The sequence below is a fragment of the Salminus brasiliensis genome, chromosome 17 (assembly GCF_030463535.1).
Source record: "Salminus brasiliensis chromosome 17, fSalBra1.hap2, whole genome shotgun sequence".
Taxonomy (NCBI): Eukaryota; Metazoa; Chordata; class Actinopteri; order Characiformes; family Bryconidae; genus Salminus; species Salminus brasiliensis.
The window spans coordinates 24,372,718-24,393,092 of record NC_132894.1 but is presented as its reverse complement, the minus strand read 5'-3'; the positions used below and the strand labels follow the sequence as shown (position 1 = coordinate 24,393,092).

At 38.8% G+C, this 20,375-nt stretch overlaps 1 protein-coding gene across 12 annotated transcripts in view; it reads right to left on the bottom strand.

The window, feature by feature from the left end:
• Positions 1-20,375, bottom strand: part of vps13c (vacuolar protein sorting 13 homolog C) — a 70,625-nt gene that overhangs the window by 13,837 nt on the left and 36,413 nt on the right. For all 12 annotated transcript variants that reach the window (XM_072661160.1, XM_072661152.1, XM_072661153.1 and 9 more), the window contains 24 exons: positions 19,675-19,979; positions 19,427-19,574; positions 18,258-18,399; positions 16,929-17,056; positions 16,668-16,828; positions 16,103-16,341; positions 13,049-13,272; positions 12,733-12,825; positions 10,937-11,302; positions 10,764-10,853; positions 10,155-10,310; positions 9,759-10,023; positions 9,459-9,619; positions 7,483-7,604; positions 7,045-7,342; positions 5,103-5,492; positions 4,523-4,627; positions 4,278-4,448; positions 3,970-4,095; positions 1,837-1,970; positions 1,604-1,730; positions 738-973; positions 451-595; positions 115-255 (listed from right to left, as the gene is read on the bottom strand). In XM_072661160.1, coding sequence (XP_072517261.1) covers positions 115-255; positions 451-595; positions 738-973; positions 1,604-1,730; positions 1,837-1,970; positions 3,970-4,095; positions 4,278-4,448; positions 4,523-4,627; positions 5,103-5,492; positions 7,045-7,342; positions 7,483-7,604; positions 9,459-9,619; positions 9,759-10,023; positions 10,155-10,310; positions 10,764-10,853; positions 10,937-11,302; positions 12,733-12,825; positions 13,049-13,272; positions 16,103-16,341; positions 16,668-16,828; positions 16,929-17,056; positions 18,258-18,399; positions 19,427-19,574; positions 19,675-19,979 — 4,473 coding nt within the window. The remainder of the gene's footprint in view (positions 1-114; positions 256-450; positions 596-737; positions 974-1,603; positions 1,731-1,836; positions 1,971-3,969; positions 4,096-4,277; positions 4,449-4,522; positions 4,628-5,102; positions 5,493-7,044; positions 7,343-7,482; positions 7,605-9,458; positions 9,620-9,758; positions 10,024-10,154; positions 10,311-10,763; positions 10,854-10,936; positions 11,303-12,732; positions 12,826-13,048; positions 13,273-16,102; positions 16,342-16,667; positions 16,829-16,928; positions 17,057-18,257; positions 18,400-19,426; positions 19,575-19,674; positions 19,980-20,375) is intronic.

Below are 20,375 nucleotides of genomic sequence, written 5' to 3'. Positions count from 1 at the left end.
TTAGTATATGTGTAAGATTAGTGATACATGTGTAACAGACATGGCTATACTAATCCCTGTGAGCTTTTCTCTCTGCAAGCCAATGGCACACTATACAACCTTACTGTGTATTACCTGCAGCCAGTGAAGCTGGGCTCGCAGGCTCCTCTGATGTGGTGACTGCTTCAGCTCCATGTGGATGCCAGAGAGAAAGGTCCTCCGAATAGTGCAAGAATAGGGGTGCCTCATGAGCATGGGCACCTTTGCAAAGTTCACCTGACCATGCCCAGACACAAAGACATACACAAATGCACAACGCTGCTGGTTGGAGGAATTGTTTCTATTACTATTATTATTACTATTACAAGGTATAAATAAAAAGATAAACAAGCAATGGTGGGAGTTACCATGTTTGGCCCAATTTTATAAAATTAAAACGTTTAAGGCTTACTGACAGGTGTACTTTCTCACCTCCAGTCCCGTTTCCAGTTTGACCCAGCCTGGCTCAGTCTTGCCACTGATGTGAATCTGGTAGGCCTTCTCCAAAAGACTGATATTCTTACGGTTAAAAGACTTCCAACGGTTCTTTGGTCGCATCTCCCAAACCACACCAGAACTAACCAAAAAACGATTTTTTTTTAACTATTTCAACTGTTGCTTATGTCAAAGGAGTATGTTAGTCTGCAGAAATTGTATGGCACATCAGTAACTGAGCAGGAATCATCTGGAAATGGTTTACATAATCTGAGTTTGTTCACCTAGTGATGCCCACATATGCTATCTCATGTCTGTTGTCGTTGTTGATGAGGGACAGGCCCAAGTTCTGCAGGGAGATATTAATTTCTTGCTGGAACTGCTCCAGCTCCTCAGCCTGCCGAGCTTTAGTCACTACAGCTACGTCTTCTGTAAAGAGCAGCACACGCTGACGGCCGTCCAGGAAAGACACCCAGTGCACCTGAGCTAGCCCATCATATGCAAACTGCCCACACTCATCCTATAAGTTGCAAGTGCAAAAAAAAGAAGAAAAAAAAGAATACAGTTTAATACCGCTTTACTATAAAAGTGTTTCCTCTGAGGCTTTGACATTCATTACACAAACAATGCTATTTGAATGTAATATTTATTATATATTATTATATTGTACTTAAATATATTTTAATATGAAACATTTGCTATGTTTTCACTGATAGTGGAATCTAATGCAGAATGTCAGCTTATGTCAATACCACATTTAAGTTTATAAGTAGAAGTGGTATTTTATATGTTATTGTTGTCTGTATAGTCTTGTGGAAAACATACAATGCTTTATGATTTTGTCATTGCTTGAAACTAACACAAACCATAAAACCTAATTCCAAACCTCCAAACCTAAACAAGCCATAAAAACCAAATTTCCAAAAATAATTCAAAGCTGTTAATTCAATCAATATAAAAGCAATGTAAAACATAAAATAAATGTAAAACATAATTAATTGTGTTATTCACTATGTAATTGTAGAGCTATGTCATTATTACATGAAAGTAAATTACAGTGGAATATATTATATAAAAATTAAAATAATAAATCAGCTTCTAAGGGGTTAAGTTAAAAAAAAAAAAAAAGTAATGAGAGCTGTTCCCTCACCTTGATTAGATCCAGCTCTCCGCTGTGGCCTTGACATGTCCAGCACAACTTCCTTACCCCCGCAGGGTCATCCCATGCAAATCGCTGAGCCTCTCCAGGACTCAACTCCCGAGATGCCTCACAGCCACTATGCCACCCAAACACACAATAAAGAAAGAGTAAGATATGACAGCTCCAAACAACTCCAAACCCACTTTTTATGCTGCAGATACAGACACAGGTGTAGTGCTGACCTCTGCCTGACTGAGATAGTGACCCAGGGTGTGTGGTTCACCAGCAAAGCAGGAGCTGCTCCGTCATAGTAGTCAGTGAAGCTGATGACAATAGAGTGGTCTGAGATGTTCACATCCACTATGATGCCCCCATACTGAGAGGAGAGAAAATAAAATAAAATAAATGTACAGGCTTTAAGTTTCTGGTTCATTTGATGAACAATATAAATGTGTCCAATGTGTAACCATCTACATTTCATTCTTATGTTCATGTACACATCATGTAAATTGGTTAAACATTTAACTAGGTGAATAAAAAAAAAGATGAAAATTATCATATTGCATATTTTAATTAATTACATCGTTTTTTTTTAAAGTGCAGCATTTCTACTAATATTTTCCCCACACTGAATTCATATGGAATTCTGCCTATCGCATAATTTATTGAACCCCACTAAACTACATGCACACACATACAATTATTGCTGCTGCTATTCTTTCATTCTCATTTGCAATAAAGCACAGTGCATTATGACCACTGCTTCCTGCACAATACTGCACATGTATCTTTACTTTTATGCTCTCTGCATAATACTGCACATGTACAGTGGCAAGAAAAAATATGTGAATCCTTTGGAATGTTATGGTTTTCTGCATTAATTTGTCATAAAATGCGTATTGACAAACATAATGTGCCCTAAAATAATAACACAAAAAAAGCATTCATGTATTCATGGAGAATTACCATAAAAACCTCATAGTGCAATTGGATAAAGTATGTGAATCCTTAAGTATGTGAGTTAATGATCTCAAAAAAGCTAATTGTTAGCATACCTTGAGTCTTCTTAAGAAAATGAGGAGTTGTATACTAGAGCTACTTTGACTAATAAAAAACACTCAAACTTTCTGAGTTTGTACCGCACAAAAAGGAAACACGATTTGTGAGCCATGCCTTGCCAAAGAGAGCTTTCAAAGGACCTACGATCAAAACTTGTTTATTCACATAAAGCTGGAAGGTGTTACAAAGTCATTTTATGGACTTTATAAATTCACCAGTCTACATTGAGGCATACAATCTACAAATGGAGACAATTTGGGACTGTGGCTACTCCAGTGACCCCAAGAGCACAACGAAGACTCCTCAATGAGGTAAAGAAACAACCCAGAGTGACAGCTAAAGATTTATGGTGAAGTATTTAAAGTATGGTGGAGGGAACATGATTTGCTTTGCTGCATCAGGGACTGGTCAGCTTGATTGTTTAAGTTGGGTGATGCAACAGGACAATGACCCAAAAAACAGGAGCAAGTTCACAACAGAATGGCTCGTGAAAAACAAAATCAGAGCCCAGATCTCAACCCTTTAGAAATTATATGGGTTGACTTGAAGAGAGCTGTATACATGAGGCGGTCAAGGAACATGACAGAGCTAAAGCAGGTCTGCCAAGAAGAATAGGCTAAAATTCCTCCTGAGCGATGTGCAGGTTTGATACAGGAAGCACCTGGTTGAGGTTACTGCTGCCAAGGTGGGGGGGGTCAACCAGCTATTAATTCCAAGGGTTCACATACCATACCAAGGTTTTTTCCATCACCACTTTAAATGTTGAATGAGTGTGTTATATATGAATAAAGACCTGCAAGATAATTTTTTTGGTGTTATTATTTATGCACATTATATTTGTCAATACGCTTGACTTGGATGAGGACCAGATCAAATTAATGCAAAAAGCAAAAAAAAAAAAAAAAAAACCCATAAAATTCCAAATGATTCACATACTTTCTCGCCACTGTAACTTTACTCTCATGCTCTCTACACAATACTGCACATGTACCTTTACTCTCATGCTCTCTACAAAATACTGCACATGTAACTTTACTCTCATGCTCTTTGCACAATACTGAACATGTAACTTTACTCTTATGCTCTGCGCAATATGTTTAATAACCAAGTTTACTTATTTATGTCTTAATTTTTTGTGTGTTTGTGTGAACAGAGGATTAGCAAAGTAAACATTTCATTGTGCATACAACAAACTTTCTTTTTTTAATCCAGCAAGTAAAGGCATATAATTTGGATCTTCCCCAGATAAAGGAATGTTTCAATAACCCTGATGGATATTCCAATATTACAGTACGTAAGAATGATTGCACATTTACCTGCTCCATGCTCAGCAGGGTTCCATTATCTTGCTTGTTGAAGAAGAACGATTTTGAAGTAGATTCAGAGCCCACCACTCGCACACACAATTTCCCTGTGCTGGACTCTGGCCAAAGAGGCAAACACTGCAACAAACACAGATATGCTGAGAGTTAAGACTCTATATCCTGCTAATTTCTTGTATTGTCTTGTATTTCTTGTAATGTCATGTATCTGGTTTGTCAATAAGTGGAAATACAGAGAGCACTTTTAAAAGGGATTAATAAAATAAATGAATACATGACTGTATTAAGTGTGTTCACTCTACCTCTGTAGAAGAGATGTAGTGCCATTTTCCACTGACGTGACCATTGCCAATGCCATTTTGCACCTCCCCCACCTCCAGTTCAAAGGAGGATTTATTCACCAGAGTGTAGAAGGGACTCATAGTCACAATACGAGTCAGGTTAAAACTGCTCATCTGGATACTGACCCCAACCTAAAACATTCATAAGAAGTTGAAACCACCACATAAACTGTCAGTTCATCTCCAGTCTTACTCTAGATTCTCACCAGGTAGTCCATGTTTTTATCCGGGCAGCGGACACACCCATAACTGCCTACAGTGTCTAGAGAAAAGCCATCTGACCAGGAGCTGGTGGACACACACAGCTGCAGCTGTTCAAAAAGAAGAAATGTGTTTATCAATAAGATATTGTAAGGAATCTCGATGTAAATATTAATATTGCTGTATTTTCCTTTATTCAAACTACATAAAAGGATTACATTTTTTTTAAATGACTAGGATTATTTTTTGTAAGCGGGAACACTGAAATAACGGAATCATGGTGAAACAGGAACTGTCCACTGGAACAGATCGGGACCAGGCATATTTTAATGAATCATGTATTGACTATTTTTTTCTCAATACAGTTCAGAGTTTTAATCATGATGTTAGGCATGTCATCTGGTGACCTCAAGGCATTACTGCCCAGCCAGCAGCACTGAGTGTTCTCAGAAGGTAAATAAAAGGGTTTGCAGTGTGGAACTATTTTACAGTGGAACATGGCTGTTAAGAAAAGCTTAACCAAACAAGCTAACATGATGCATGTCCTTCTAAATTCTAAATCACACCTGGCTCCTTTTGACTCACTTTGTTCTTGCTGAAAATGTTCTTCCTTTTAAACGAGAACAGGATAACGTCTCGGAAGTCTGATGGGTGTTTGACATAGATGTCTTCTGCTCGATACTGCAACACACGTGATGTCTTGTTTATGATCCAGTAGGGGCTAAAGACTGAGAGAATCAGCCTACCAGCCACACGGGACACATGCACACACACGTCCATGGTGAGATTCTCACTGGTGTCACTGGTGAAACAGACAGGGAAGAATTCTGGCATGTCTGGACTGATCTTCACATGGCTGTTCCAGTTTCGGCCCTGGTACTTCACCAGCACAAGCTCCATGATCTCTCCACTAATTGAAGCATTCAGGATATCCGCTGTACTGCCCTCCTGCAGCTCGTGGAACTCAGCCGAACCCTGAGAAAGACACGGACGGAGGAATAGGAACCACCAAGTTTGATCAGTGAAGAGGAATCGCTATAGGACCAGATAGTATAAGGGTTTTGTACCACTCTCAGCACAGCAGGGACAATAATGTGATAACTGCATGGTGCACTAGGATAAGAGCTTTAAGTACAGCAGCACAGCTAGTCACTCTATTCGGCAATTTATAATAGTTATCCTCTAGTCTATGGTCAGATTTCCAATGTTGGCTTGATAGTTTGGATAATCTGAACCCAGCCATGACAAGAAGCTGCTGTGGTTGGTTCACTTACAGTATATCAGTGCAACACAGAATAACATGCTAATACCATGTAAGTGTGATTGTTGTGTTAAGAATGGTCCACTGCCTCAATAATATCAGGTCAGTGTTAATGTTGTGGTGGTCCATTTTCAGTAATTATAGGGTAGAGAGTGGTTAACAAATCGTGCAAAAATGGATGTAACTGTTTACAATTACTAATCTGTAAACCTACAAATTGCACCCACATAGTAGGTGGGCCTGATGAAATCAATGAGGTCAAGGCTGTATACTGTAATGTGGTGCTCACTTACAGCGGGGTTTGAACCCAGGCCGCCGTGTTGGCAGGCCGGCGCGCTACTGAGTGAGCTACCACGATCACGTGACCAACCAACCCAAGTGCAGAGTCTTTTAATCTTAGAGCACGTAAAACGGAAATGGGAAATAAAGCCACTCGGGACCCGCATCGCGAGACTGACACTCTGCCACTTCACGAAAGCAGCAGTTATGAAAGCGGCCAACAAATGAAACTTAAAAAGGGGTGGGTTTAATAAACAAGGAGACGTTGTGTCTTACGCGAAACAAAAGGCGGGAAACAAACAAACAAAGGATGCCAGGGGAGAGCTGGCTACCTCTTTAACACTAGAGGGAAATACAACTAAGGGCAAAAATGATCTCCCAAAAGAAACGAGAAAACTGAGAAGTTACAGGGAAGGCAGACACTCCTGCCTTCCTCTGGTACACGAGTGTATGTGTGCTACACGCACACACACACACACACAGACACACACACACTGCACAGACACAGGGAGACAGACTCGGGAGAGACACATGAAGGGGAGTGACACACACTCAGCCTTCAACTCGAGTAACTGACTGACACACAGACACACACGACCAGAGTCAAAAGATCCAGCAGTGGGGCAACTGGATCTGTGTGCCTATATAGCCTACTGCCCAGGTGTAGGGAATTGGGCTCAATTACTGGCTGGGGTGACTCGGGGTCTCCCCCTGGTAGCAGGAGGAGGCCTTGCCCTAGAGCCACCCCTTACATATACTGCTTCTATTGTATTTAATGGTCATTGAACACAGCACAAAACACTCTTCCAGCAGGGTTCCAGTGCATAGCAAACAAGAGAACCAGGGTAATAGATGGACTAATGTTTTATATTTTAACATCCTGTACAATTTACTATACTAGGAGATGGGTAGTTTATAATACACATTGGTCTTATGAATTAATGCAATGAATGCAATGTAGTGTTAAAAGAAAGCAATGTTTAGTACCTCCAATAGGTATCGGATGGAGTAGGGCAGCAGGTTTCGGACAGTCACTGCTGGGTGCAGGTGGATAACATAAGCAGGATCCCAGTCCCCCTCACCATGGCTGGCAATGTGGCACAGGTCATCTGGCACGGCCAGAGTGTTAACCACAAGTGGCAAGAAGCTGCTTTCCTGGGATGGGCACTGAAGCACGGAATGCACTTCTGAACTCACATGAACCTGCTCCTTCCACGCAATGCACGTAGTTGACTCATGATACTGACCCTTCAGAAAGCCGATGGGCAGCAAAAACAACTGACACCTACATTAGAATACACAATCTAGTTAAACTCCATGTTAAAAGTGGACAACGTTATGTGAGGGTGACTGTGACTTTTAATGAACCATAGACAAGTTAATGACAAAGACAATCTTAAAAGGACAATGTCAAAACTTCCACACCTGTATGAGTCCAGCGTGACATGAGACTCTTTCTCAGGCTCGGCAACCCCAACATTTACCAGCCCTCCCAGTTCAGGGGAGTATTTCAAAATAGCAAAAGGCACTGAGAAATGATTTTTAATCTACAAAAGATAAGTAAAAACACAGACAAACACACAGTAAAAATCACAACACAGATATAAGACATTTTATAATTTTATGATATTAGGTCTGCAGTCTGTATATTGTTCGACACTGTGTTGTTTCAGAAACCCCAATGTTTTGTTTTTTTATTTTACTGAACAACGCTGTTCACGCATTCTGAAAGAACAATGAAAAAAAAAAATCACAATCTTTTTTTTTTTATCCATTTTAAAAGACATTTATTCAGTTTTATTTGTTTAGTTATGTTCACTTTATCTGCCAATATTGTTAAAATGAAGTTCAAATGCCCATGTTTTCATTTAAAATTGGGGTGTCCTAATTTCTTTCACATGACTATACATGTACATGAGTTTCCCTTAAGCTTTATATGCTGAAACTTATTAAATGGGTAAAAGAACATCTTTTTTAACCCCACATATAGTCAGTCCAAACCTAAACCATTAATTTTACAGTCACATACACAATATTTTTTTACTATTACAATTAATTAATTACTTAAAAACAAAATACAACACTTATTTACTTTTACAGTTAAATAATGAAAATTCAGTAATGACATACTGTAAATCTCAACCACAGTTGTCTCTTAATTGTAAAGAAAATTCAGCATACCCCAAAACTGAGCTGTAAAACAAGCCAACTTTTTGAGATCGCAATGTCTACATCTGGAGAATGTGGAAGCGAGGCTAAAAAAGCTAAAACCTAAAGGTAGCTCGAGCATATCCTTGATTTAGTCTTAAACCTGGGTGTTAGCATTCATAATCTAAATATTCTACCTCAAAGCTCAGTAATATCAGACTGTTATCTAATCTCCTATGAGCTACATTTAAGGCAAAACGTTAATTTGTCCCCCGCCACAGTCTAAAGCATGGAATGACCCCTATGACCGCTGTACAGTATACTAAAAACCTCTAAGACCTAACAACCTTATCTTACACTCAGTCAGACCAAACAAAGCTAGATAGATTAACAAACGGTCTAGAAAATACCCTACGACAAATATTTGACCTTAGACGAAGTGGCACTGCTTAAATGTAAAATGACAAGGCAAAAAAAAAGCTTGCACTGTGGTACAGTGATCAAACTGGTACCTTAAAACAAAACTAGAGCGGAAATGGCGGACTACCAAACTAAAGGTGTTCCACTCTGCCAGGAAGGAAAGCCTTAGTGAATATACAAAGGCACTCATTAAAGCCTGCTCAGCGTATTTGGCCTTGCTGATCGAGAATAACAAAAACAATCCCAGAGTACATTTTAGTGAGATTTCTAAACTTTCTAAAAGCCAGGCAGATACTCAACCCCAGATTACCAGCTTCTTTAACCAGTAATGTTTTTATGGACTATTTTTATAGTGTTCTTGTTACAGTTCTAAACTAGGCTAGGCTAGTCTATGCTGATACTTTTAAGGTTGGAACAAAAAATTTTGAACGAAAAAGAGTGGTTAAATATGAAACAAAATTCAGCTTCACATAAAAGTAAGTTCCTAATATTTAACATATTTGGCAGTGTGTGAAGCCATTGGGATTGGCAACCCCAATGGCTGGGAAATTATGAACTGTTTCTCAAGTATTATGAATGAAGTGCAGTGTCTGATGGAGTTGCTTTAGCAGCGTGGTGATTAATAGAATGGAACCATTTTACCTCACGGAATGTTAAACCTTACAGAGTTTCAACTGAAACAACAACCCAAATTTGAATCATGTAATGTTCTGCAAACGAGAGCATGCTAACTAAACACTTCCTCCATACTGCCAAAAATGTTATGATATACTTGAAATAGCCTTCAGCAGGACAGCAAAGATTAACTGTGAAGGTGAACTGAATAAACTCACTTGTAATGGTGATCGCACAGTGATTACTTTGTTTCCTTCTGAAGCATTGATCTGCAGCAGCACAGACACAGCCTCTTCATGCAGGGGTTTCCACACATTATACAGCCTGCGGCCTGGCTTATCCACAGGAATATTAGAAATTTCACTGTAGCCTTTGGGCACTGCAAAGACAGCAGACAGGCATTCAGACTACATACTCCCAAAACATTCTCCATACAAAATTACCTCAAGTATTAAACTGCTGCAACTGAAATATTCTTTGAACCCCAAAAGCTGATTTGCTAGGCCACATTCACAGACCTATGCTGAGGTTGAAAAGACAGCTCTCCTGTCTCTGCAGGGCAGACAGTCTTCCTCGTGCAGAAGACTCAAAGATAGAGTACTCCAAATCCACACTTTCATCAACTCCCACTTCATGCACTTTGCCTCTGGAGGCTGAATCTGCAACGCGCAAGTTAGCACTGTGTTGGACGATTAGCGGGATTCCCAGAGCATTCCGAATAGTAAACGGAGCTTTTTCCTTCAGAGAGTAATCGAAGGAAGAGGCTGTGCCTTCTGAGAAAGCCTGTCAATTAAAAACCAATAAAATACATTAATTCATGGTAATATTCAACCATAACTGAGAGACTAATATACTGTTAATTAAATGTTTGGGTGAATGATTTGTTGAATGTCCTGATGAGAGTATAAGTGCACCTGTGCAAGGTTGTGGAAGACATTCAGGCAGCACTTGGATAATGTTATGTTCATAGTGTCTTTGGAGCAGATGTTGATGGCTGTGCAAGGGTCTGGTAGCACTATAAAATCATCACCAGGAACAGGGCTCTTTTCACGGACAGGGTTATTTTTCATCTACACGCAAAACACAAACAAAATAAACTAAGAAATCTAAAAAACAAACGCATTACTGGAACAAATGATGTTGTCTATGTAGACAATGGTGCTGTAATTATAACACAAAACGTAACCTTGTATATAATTCTCTAGAAAACTTTAACTGACATTTAACTCAACATCTATAATCTTTTTCTTAAGCCTGAAAATAACATTTCCTCTGAATGTAACCTTTCAACAACACTATAAACAAATATATTAATAATAATAATAATAATGACGGTAAATATTGTTACTATTATTATATAACTATGTCTGTTAGTTCTTTAAAAATACACACTCAATATACAAAATAAATACATAGCAGAACTTTGTAATTTACAAATCTAAGTAAAGGAGATAAAAAACAGGAGGTAAGCACACAAACATAGCCACACACACAGCCACACACACAGCCACACACACACCTACCTCTAGTGTAAGGTTCCATCTGCGCTTGCCATTATCCACTCTTTCAATAAGGGGTTCCCACACTGCATGAGTTTCATTAAAGTAGTTCACCTGAAACACAACACATTCTGTTAATGCAGTGAACATCTTTGCTTCACAGTGTAGCTTACAGACATACACACAAAGACACACACCTCCAATGTCATATCCGCAGACACACTGAGCATGGATGACCAGTTCTGTGCGCAGCCAATGAAAGATGATTCGGCCAGCAGTAAGGGTATAGTCCGGTGACCTTGGCCAGACTCCAAAGTAACCTGCACCACCTTGACCTCTGCTTTAAAACTTTCGCCCTCTTTACTGCTGTCCGCTTCCCGAAAGCTTTCAGTCACCTCCGCTGCAGTCTCAACCCCCAGGAACCAGTAGTTGCAGAAGTAGATGTTCGTTTTTGCCCACAGAGTGCTTAACTCGTCAGGCTTTTGAGTGGATAGCTCCTGACTGGGTTTAGGTGCCATGGCTGCTGTGATGGTCAAAACAGTATTGAGAATGATAGGAGACACCTTAAAAAAAAGGAAAATGGGTGTAAGAAAAGACAAAAAGAGAAATGTAGGCCCCATATTTGTATATTTGAGCATATTCTATTATACAGATTTTTTCATTTTCATTTCTATTGGATAGTACAATCTAAAATAAAATACTAGCACTTTGCACAAAATGACCTAACAGAATCACACCATAATTAGTGAAATGTTTAGTTACTATGGCTATTTTAAAATCCTTTGCTGCCACTGGGATTAACTGGACTGGGAAAGAAATTTAACCATTGAATTTGGTTTGCTTCTAGTCACTGCTTGCGTGACAACAACATTAAAAAGCCCAGCAGTAGTTAAATTTAGCCTTTCACTGATGAAGCCTAAGGTGCACTGATGCTCTAAGCAAGGATGGAAACTGGATGAATTATTTATTTTTCAGTCTAAGATAGAGACCATTGTGTATTGGTACACTGCTATGTGATATTCAACTTGCATATCATGGTGGCCCCTCAAACAATTATATATATATATATATTTTTTTTTTTAATATATATATATATATATATATATATATATATATATATATATATATATATATATATATATATAGTATTTAAAGTAGTGCAATTTAAAGTGTTAATAGCCCTGCTATTTTTACGACAAAACACATGCTACATTTTCAAATTTACTACACTCAGTGTTTTGCATTTAAAGTGTGCTTTTTTGATTAAATTTTAATGGATGGATGTGTGCTATTTTGTTACACTTATTACACTTATTTAAAGTCTAACTTTCTTTTGTGTAAATTTTTGTGTGCTGCACTGCTATCTATTTTAGCAGCAATAGTCTTATTAGCATGTTTAATAATTCAATTTCATTTTACTGTAATTATTTTTTACTTTTATTTGAAGTGTTCAATGAGTGTGCATTCTTGTGTTTAAGGTAATACATTTTTTGTATTGATGATAGGTACTACTCCTGTTCCATTGTTAGATTTCTTACAGTTGGTACTGTTTTTGTTTGTTTAGCATTTGTTTGAGCTTCTCTGTAATCCATAACAATTCAATTAGTGAATTCTTTTGAAGCTATTAAAATTGTGTTGCTTACAGAATGTGTTTCGCAATTTTTAATAATAGTTAAAAGTTACTGTTCTTTGTTTCTACATAAGGTTTTGCTTTTTTTCTTATGCTGTAAATGTTGTCACTACTTTCTATTCCCTGCAATTTATTGTATTTGTTGTACTTTAATATGTTTTTGAATCTTTTTAATGTGTTTGAAAAACAAAACAAAACAAATCAAAACAAAGCTTCAAATATTCACCACCAATCAGTGCCAAATACCCGGAGCTCAAAAAATGGTATTCGGGCCAACTCTAGTATGGTTGACCATGGTGATGCAGTCTTCCCTGACCAACAAGACAGCTCTTTAAAAAAAGGAAGAAACACTGAGCCACTCACTTTTACAATGACTTCTTCCACAGTCACAGAGCCAGTAAGAGGAGCATTGTCTAGCATTCTTGTTTCCAGGACAACAGAACAAGGTCTCAGCACCTGGTGCAAAAATAGGGTACTTAAAAGCAATTCAAGAACACTGTTTATTTGCATCTGTTGAAAACCAGTTCAGTCTAACAATAACTGAGATTATATGTAGATTTGGCATATAGCTGTCCACTAGGGGTATCACAGTGCGTGTATTTGTACCATGACTTTTGTGCATTGTTGCACCACTACTGTTCACTATGTCATTGCTCTAACAGCAAAGCTGCAAACGTACGGTGGTAACAGTCTTGTTGTCCTTGTTTCTGATGAAGGGGCAGGCGAGAACTTTGAGGCTTTTCACATTGGCCTTCATGAACTGAGCTGCTTCCTGGGAATGATAGCTGAAGTCACACTGGAAAGATGCCACTAGAGCAGGTGCATCTGCCTTCATCAAGTTTGCCACAAACACCACCTCGGGGTCCACTACAACGGTACGCAGCTTGATCTTCTGTGCAGGGACTACAAATACCAAATAAAACTCTTCATTAGAAAAGAGATTTTGGATCGTAGTAGAATCATTTTTGATAAAACGATGTAGAATAGAAAATTCTGAAATTGTCCAAAATGACACTGCATTTATTCACCTTTTCAGCATCTGTCAACTGGTCATTTTTGTCATAAATTAGTATTTCTAAGTACAGATACATGCCTTTAACTGATCATGGCAGGCGGTACATATGTACAATGCAGATGCAGCAGTATTAGAGGTCCTCTGTTATTGTTGTCATTACAGATGGCAATTACGACAGTGCAGATTATTTTATTGAGATTATTCTAAAGAGATTTTTCTTCCTCAGCAATAACTTTGAGTAGAGATGCCAAAGACAAAGTCAAACTTGTAGAACAATGCAGAACAATTCACTCAGTTTCACTTTATCTTTAGCAGCAGTCTGTAGCAGCAGTCTGTACATTTTGGTGATTTAGGGCTCAAGAGACCTCTCTGATGAGAAAGTGCAAATGCACCTAGTGGTAGTAGAGTACTTTTAAAACATGTGGTGCAGTCTCCTTTTAGAGGGAATGAATCTGATTGTTGCCAGTTTACATTAATTTAGTCAGTGGAGTAGTTCAGAGTCGAGTACCCAAAGAGAGCTCAGTCAAAACCTGGTGAAGGAGATGTTTTCAGGAAATGTATTATAGTATTAGAGTATTAAATACTGTCAATCATATTAACAATTGTATTTAGGTTTTAAATGCATACTGTCACTGTATATACGAAGCATGTTTATCCACAATAGTGATTTTTTAGATGAAGGAATATTTTTTAAGTTTTTACCTTTTAATGTAGGTTAATGTAAATCAATTGTCACATGGAACTGCATTCTGTGTTTAAGCATATTGTTTCGTTCATTTATGTGTAGAGAGCAATTATACCCAACAAATGTAAAATAGGGAAAATGCAGTCTGAAAGCTTTCTTTGAGGTGCAACAATATGGAAAGGCAAGCCAGTGTAAATCCTGTTTTAACAAGGATTCTGTCACACGCTCTCCAGTTATAATTATAATTAAGTGTCTGGTTTCACAACAGTGGTTATCAAGTAACCAGATCCTATTTCAGAGGCTGTGCATGCAAGTACGTATGTGCATGCAGTAAAGTCATGTGAGGAAAACTCTGCTGAAAACCTACCATACCTCCTTGTTTTTCTAATGAATATATACAGTGCCCTCCATAATTATTGGCACCCCTGGTTAAGATGTGTTCTTTAGCTTCTAATAAATTGAGTTTTTTTCTAAATAATATAGGACCACGATGGACAAAAAAGAGTAAAATCCAACCTTTAACTCAAGTGAATTTATTCAGTAGGAAATAAATCCCACATTAAGAAATAATTGTTAAACATCAAATCATGTGTGCCACAATTATTGGCACCCCTGATGTTAATACTTTGTACAACCCCCTTTTGCCAACAAAACAGCACCTAATCTTCTCTTATAATGTTTCACAAGATGGGAGAATACAGATAGAGGGATCTTTGACCATTCCTCTTTGCACAATCTCTCTAAATCATCCAGCGACCTGGGTCCTCTCCTCTGCACTCTCCTCTTCAGCTCACCCCACAGGTTTTCAATGGGGTTGAGGTCTGGGGACTGAGATGGCCATGGGAGGAACTTGATTCTGTGTGTGGTGATCCATTTCTGTGTAGATTTGGCCATATGTTTTGGGTCATTATCTTGCTGAAAGACCCAGTGACGACCAATCTTCAGCTTTTGGGCAGAAGCCACCAGATTTTGTTTTAAAATTCAATTTCAAAGCATTCATGATGCCATGCACCCTAACAAGGTTCCCAGGGCCTTTGGAAGAGAAAGAGACCCACAGCATCACTGATCCTCCCCCATATTTCACAGTGGGCATGAGGTGCCTTTCTGCATACTCAGCTCTTGTGTTACGCCAGACCCACTTAGAGCAATTGTTGCCAAAAAGCTCTATCTTAGTTTCATCTGACCAAAGCACACGGTCCCAGTACTGCTTAGCAAACTCCAAACGTTTGCGTTTATGATTGTGAGTGAGAAAAGGTTTTTTCCGTGCATGCCTCCCAAACAGCTTGTTGGCATGCAGATAGCGCCTGATGGTTGTTTTGGAGACTTTGTGACCCCAAGAAGCTACCATTTGTTGCAATTCTGTAACAGTGAGCTTTGGAGACCTTTTTATTTCTCTTATCATCCTCCTCACTGTGCGTGGTGGCAAAATAAACTTGTGTCCTCGTCCAGGCTTGTTTACCACTGTTCCAGTTGTTTTAAACATCTTAATAATTCCTCTGACAGTAGATATGGACAGGTGTAGGTGAGTGGCTATTTTCTTGTAGCCATTGCCTGACTTGTGGAGGTCAACACACATCTGCCTTACTTGAATGGTATGTTACTTTGTCTTTCCCATGTTGAAGAGAAATGGCTCTGTGTCACGTCATATTTATACCCCAGGGAAACAGGAAGTTGTGAATTACTGTTGTGATTTTATGAGGAATAATTATTTCTTAGTCAGGGATTTTTAAAGTTAAAGGTTGGATTTTACTCTTTTTTCCATCGTGGTCCTATATTATTTAGACAAAAACTCAATTTATTAGAAGCTAAAGAACACATCTTAACCAGGGGTGCCAATAATTATGGAGGGCACTGTATATATATATCGTTGCATGGATCGTGGCGACAGCACACAGAGATCTTCACTCTTTATGCCACTGCTTGCAACTGCTTTCAAACATCTTAAGGACTGCCACTTTAATTACAGGTACTTGTAATTTAACTTAAACCTAACTTTCCAACAGCATGTGTCATGGTGTACTTCCTGCTTGTACCTGCTCTGGTTGGCTCTGAGATCTGTTTAAGTGGTAACTGGTTTGGTTTTGCAAAAGCTGTAGCTTGGGCCTGAGGCAGAGCCTGGAGGAAGAACTCAGCCACAGCCATGAGGAACTCCACACTGGCGCACAGGTAGAGTTTCTGGAGCACGGCTACCACTGAGCGTTCGTCTCCACTCTGTGAGTATGTCACATCAATCATGGCATCGGAGCTGTCTTCGTCACGCTTCCCCAGCATTCTAACAGGCAATCAGACACAAAGACACTCAGAACAAATTCTATAGGTGCTACCCATCTGTAGAACTGGTGCTTTGTTGACTGTGTGTTTGTGTTGTCTCTCGGTCATCTCTCTCAAAATGACTCTGCACAACAAACTTTGTTGCACAATCATTATTGTTACTCCAGAACACTATAAGGTTAGTTTTTATCACAGTATGTGGCACTATATGTACACTGTTATGTATTTGAGTAAATATGTATGGTGTCATTTTATAAATTAAAAAAACATAACAAAAGTAAAGTTAAAGTAAAAAAAAAACTAAACAAAAAGCAAACATGTCTGCACCTGGATGTGACTCGTTCTATGCCACTCCTTCTGTCATCCAGGGTGCAGGCTGTGAGAATGGTGGAAACTTCAAGACTGCCATTATTGAACATCTTACCAGAGGCCTTCATCTTGCACAACTTAAATTCCCCTAGACACAAGCTCTCTTGATGTACACCAAACTACATGGGGAAAATGGAAAGAGAGAGAGAGAGAGAGATTGAACAGGATGCACTTGCCCAAAAATAACAATTGTGTAAACTTTTGTCACGATTAGGACACCTGTGTGGGAGTCTTGTTGTAAAGTACTAGACCCAGTGAATCAACATTAAAACTGAACTTCACACTCTCCACCAGCTCAGTCTCTTCAGACATGCTCTCTGGCTGCTTCTCTACAACATTTTCAAAGCCTGAACAAACAGAATGAGAAGTTAGAAAGGCACACATACATACAAAGTAAAGTCACCAGCAGGACACACAAAAGTAGCCATTACTCATATTAAAGCATTAAAGAGAAAGTTGACTTTTTTCTGTGATTTCTTGGCACCTCAGTTTTTACACCTGAAAAGACTAGGTGCTCTAGAAACCATCTAGTTGTTTTAACTGGACTAGTATCTAGCTTTTATTGCTGCTGCTTAGCAGGAACAAAACAAAACAAGTGAGCTTGATCAGCATTTAGAATGGTTTTCTGATGAGATTGCTAACTGGAACAAATGAATGCCACACTACAAGCTATATCAACAAAACAAACCAAAGAGAATGAATTCTGGAAGTTGCCAAATTGCCACAAATAATCCATCTGTATTATATTATAAACCATGAATAATTTCTTTTGCAAAACAGTCCCTTATGGACAAAAAAAGAGAAAATCTCAAAACTGTATGCATTTACATAAAATCCAACTAAACATACACTATATGGACAAACATATTAGGACACCTGCATATTACACTTACAGAAGCTTTTATGACATCCCATTCTAAATTCATAGTCATTAATAATAAGTTTTTAAATAATAATTTTTAAATAATAATTTCCCCCTTTGCAGGTATAACAGCTTCCACTCTTCTGGGAAGACTTTCTACCAGATTCTTCTACCAAAAGAGCATTTGTAAGGTCAGACACCTCCCCTAAAAAACAACCCAACAGCATTATCCCTCCTCCAGGTAACATTCTCCTGACATTCAACCAACCCAGACTGGTATCAAACTGCCATATAAAGAAGCATGATTCATCAGTACACAAAACACGTTTCCACTGTATTCCAGGGGCAGTGTGCTTTACAACATTCCTTCCAATGCTTGGCATTGTTTTTGTGCTGATGTTAATGCCAGAGTAGGTTTGGAACCCTGCAGTTACTGAGGTGCCTTCAATGACTAAAAGGTATGTCCCAATGCATTTGTTCATATAGTGTATTTAACATTTAACAGGGATAAGATGCTGTCTATCTAGTCTTTACCCGCTGCATCTGTAACACACTGCTGATTACCCACTGGCTTCTATAAATTATGTTTTGAGTCAGTGGTACAGGAATATAGCACAGCACAATTGCAAGAGTACAGCTTTAAAACAAAGGCAAAACTTCACTGCAAGTAGCTTTGTATCTTTTACCAGTCTGCATGCGAGCTCTGGCAGGTGTAACTGCCTGTTTGAATGTGTCTGTGCTGCCGTGTGGCTGAATGCTGCTGGCCTCTCCAATGTTCTCTATCAGGATCTTCAACAATACAGTCAGGTCATCTTGACTCAGAGCAACCTGTAGCACACACAAAAAAATTAACATTGGTACAAAGAAAAAAGTTTTTTTTTTTTAAACATTTACTTCTGGAAGCACATGAAAGGTCACACAGCTTTCTTTAGGCCATGTTTCCTTCAACACACTTGGCAAATATAATTATATTAGCCTGAGTTGCCCTGTCCCTGCTGTCTGCATATTGGTGGTGCAAGCTTCTTTGTGACTGAGTGTTGCTGCTGCCTGTCATCTAGATCAGTTTCTAACAAACGGACAAATGGTGGTCTTTCTTTCTGTTCCTCTCTTTCTTTCATATATTTGAGAGGATAGTACCACCCTGATCCAGCTATCCACTTCAATGTTGCTTTGATTTTGCCACCCACTTTGGATGTCCACTTTGATTCTGGTGCAAATTCTTTAAAACAGAATGCTGCATACCTGTGTGACTGTTCAGCCTACATGGACTTACATTTACATTTACATTTACGGCATTTAGCAGACGCTCTTATCCAGAGCGACTTACAAAGTGCTTTACTATTTACCCAAAGAAAAACCTTAGCTAGTTAGAATAGACCCAATAATTCAAAAGATACCTCTAAGCTTAGACATTGCTAAACACAATACAATAAGGCGACCATAGAACTATTCGTCCAAGTACTCTCGGAAGAGGTGGGTCTTCAGTTTGCGTTTGAAGACAGCGAGCGACTCCGCACACCAGTTTCTTTTGGACTCCTTACTTTCATTTTAACCTCTCCACATATTCCATAGTTTGCACTCACATTACTAATACTTCCTAATTATTTCAGTTTATTTGACTATTTCTCAACTGTGTGGGTCTTCCTCTTGTTTTCTCTAAGGGTGTTTTTTCTCTGCCATGGACAACTCTGACTTTCTCAAAAGAGGCTTGGACCAGAACTGCTGGAAAGCTGTTTTGTGATGCCAGGTGGAAAAAAAGTCACTATAAACGAATTATCCTATGGCAAAAACTGAAAGAATGGCAAGTTGCCTCACATTAAATAGAATTATGGCTCTATGAAACTGGAGGACTCACTTTCATAGGTTTTAGGTCTCCATCCACCTCCACAGCAGCCATCTTCTGGTACCAGTTAGCGGCCAAGTTCCGTTTCACTGACAGCACCAGGTTGACTGGCTGCAGGAGCTCAGAACTGGGCTGATTTGAATCATTGTCTATCAAGATCCTTAGAGAATATTTAATCAATTACATCTTGGAAGATATAACAGGTCAGACAATTAACTGAACCCACATAAATGGCAACTTTAAACTTGAAAATCTCTTACCTGGACAGCTTAAGCCGAGTTAGTTCCACATACATGTTATCTATTATTGCAGGGAGTGGGCAGTTCTCCACTGAAAGAAGAGTGAAGCTGTTGCTTACAGTGATGAGACCCAGGTCAGCCTCCACAGCATTGTGGGATGTGGAAGACTGGGGGATGATGATTATTGGAGCCTTCAGTTTGATATCCATGGAGAGTCTGAAACTCTTCTGAGCAAAATCCCTCACACTTGAGGCAGCTCTGACCGCTGCCTGTGCTGTGGCCGCACTTAGTGCCTCTTTGGCTGTCTGGAAGTTATTGCTGAAATTCTAATGAGAAGTTAGAGAGAATCTATATATATGTATTGCCAAATGAGGATGGTATATCAAAATAATTAATATGAATATAATAAATAATTCATTTTCACTGTCAAATTTGAAAACAGACTGAAAGCAGCCAAAAATGGAAACACTTTCAACAAACACTCTTTTAACACTAAAAATTAAGCAACCCCTGTGGTTTACATTAATGTGTTGTGCTGGTTAAACTAACTTTATTTAAAGTGATGTGCAACGGTCTATGGTGACCAGAATGTGCATTACCGACTGTTACTGCTAAGACATTTACTTGACTTGTGCTCTTAGATATCATATTTTACCCTCTAAATGTGAGATTTAAGCCTCAGTTAGCTGGAACATGGTCTGTACGGTAATGTTCAAGCTTGC